Source organism: Pteropus vampyrus, unplaced genomic scaffold, assembly GCF_000151845.1.
Source record: "Pteropus vampyrus isolate Shadow unplaced genomic scaffold, Pvam_2.0 Scaffold178, whole genome shotgun sequence".
Lineage (NCBI taxonomy): Eukaryota > Metazoa > Chordata > Mammalia > Chiroptera > Pteropodidae > Pteropus > Pteropus vampyrus.
The window spans coordinates 756,327-758,041 of NW_011888959.1; the positions used below are offsets into that span (position 1 = coordinate 756,327).

Genomic DNA, 1,715 nt, shown 5'->3' on the forward strand with positions numbered 1-1,715 from the left:
TTTACTCACTGCTATGTTCTCAGAACCTAAGACCGGGCCTGGATATAAGCGAACACACAGTGCACGGGACGAGCCTGGCCGTCGGTCATGCGCGCTGCAATGTGAACTATATTCATTCGAGTGTATTGACCTTAGCCAGCTTCGACTGACAAGCAAAGAATCAAATCTGCCCACAGTTTATACTTGACTCTGAAGATGTGATTTTAATGATGAATTAATCACATAATTACTAGCACGGCCTGGGGACAGGGCGCCTCATCACGTAGACTGTCCCTGGACAGATGCGGGCTCTGAAGGCCTGGCAGGGCGAGAGCGAGGCCCTGGTTCTGCGCAGGACACGGGCGAGGCTGCAGAGAACCCCCACGCGACGGAGGCCACCACAGGGCACAGCGATGGTGACGTGACGTCTCCTGCTGTAAGAACAAATCTGACGGGGTGTGGTCCAAACTCCGGCCGTACGAACGTGAAAAGTTACGGCACAGTACAGCCTCTACCGTCCCTGAGGAAATTCCGAAAGTTCAATTCTTGACTATACACGCACTTTTTGCAAAAATGATTCAACTAGTAGCATAATGGAGAAAACGTCTAATTCTAAATACGTGTTCTTTGAAAATAAGTTATCATAACAAAGGTTTTATTTGCTTTCCAAGTGAAGAATACCATCTTCGGTAAACCGGCAGGAGAGGTTTACCCGGGATCAGGGAGAGACCCCTGGAGGGGGAACCGAAAGGAGCAACTTACTTCAGTTTCTCTGCTTTGAACTGCTGGGTGCAGTCATCAAACAGCTTCTGGTTCATCTCCATGAACAGTTTCAGCGCGTTGTATATCAAGCCATGTATTGTCCTGTAAGTAAAGCTCTGTGTTGAAACTGGGGACACTGGATCGCCGTCCTCCGTCTCCCCCTCCTCCTCGCCCACAGCGATTTCTGCTCCGGACTCCCCAGGCTATGTCGATAGTCCCACGTTCCCCAGGTTTCCTAAGCTTTACACTACAAGCTGCTGCTTCTGAGCCCCGTGCTGGCTTCTGCACGCCAGCCGCGCAGCCTGGAATTCCTCCTTCGGAGTCACTCTCGTCCAAGTGCCTCCGGCCCTGCAGCTCACTGTCCCGGCTAACGGCGGCCAGGAGCCTCCCTACTTGGAAACTGAATAAAAAACGTTGAACACACATAATTAAGACAAACTTAATTATACAGAGGACGAAAACGGGAACATTTTATTTCCCGTAAATGTCAGCTTCCTCTTGATCTGATTTGCGAGGGCAGGACATCAGCTTCAATGATGCTAGAGCAGTCTGGTGTCCAGCTCGGCTCCAGGCTCCGGCAGGACAGGCCCAGCGGCTCTGCGGCCCAGTGCAGCCTTGTGGGGACTCGAGTCCCGGCTGCCACCCATGCAGCCGCACAGGCAACCCCAGCGAGGCAGGCAGAGCCTGGCCAGCCCCGGAATGTGGGCACTGATGAGACAGCAGTTACGCCAACACCCCAGACCCAAAGCCGAACTCCCAAGTCACAGCCACTTTAATTCGCTTCATAATAAAAAACCAAACCCACATTTAGACAACACTCAAAAGAACATCTCTTTCTTTGCACCGGGAGGGAATCATGTCGTCACACACGGGAGCTGTGCCTAAACCCCGGGGCCTCTGTTGTCACCTGCTGGGGTCAGTAAAAAAACAGACGCTACAGAGGAGAGTGTGGGAAGCTGACAGGTACCGACCGG

General features: G+C 52.4%; 1 protein-coding gene across 1 annotated transcript in view; it reads right to left on the reverse strand.

Moving 5' to 3' along the window:
* PPP2R5C (protein phosphatase 2 regulatory subunit B'gamma) overlaps positions 1-1,715 on the reverse strand; it is a 92,603-nt gene that overhangs the window by 8,426 nt on the left and 82,462 nt on the right. Inside the window, 1 exon segment of the mRNA XM_023537136.1 lies at positions 742-855. Coding sequence (XP_023392904.1) covers positions 742-855 — 114 coding nt within the window.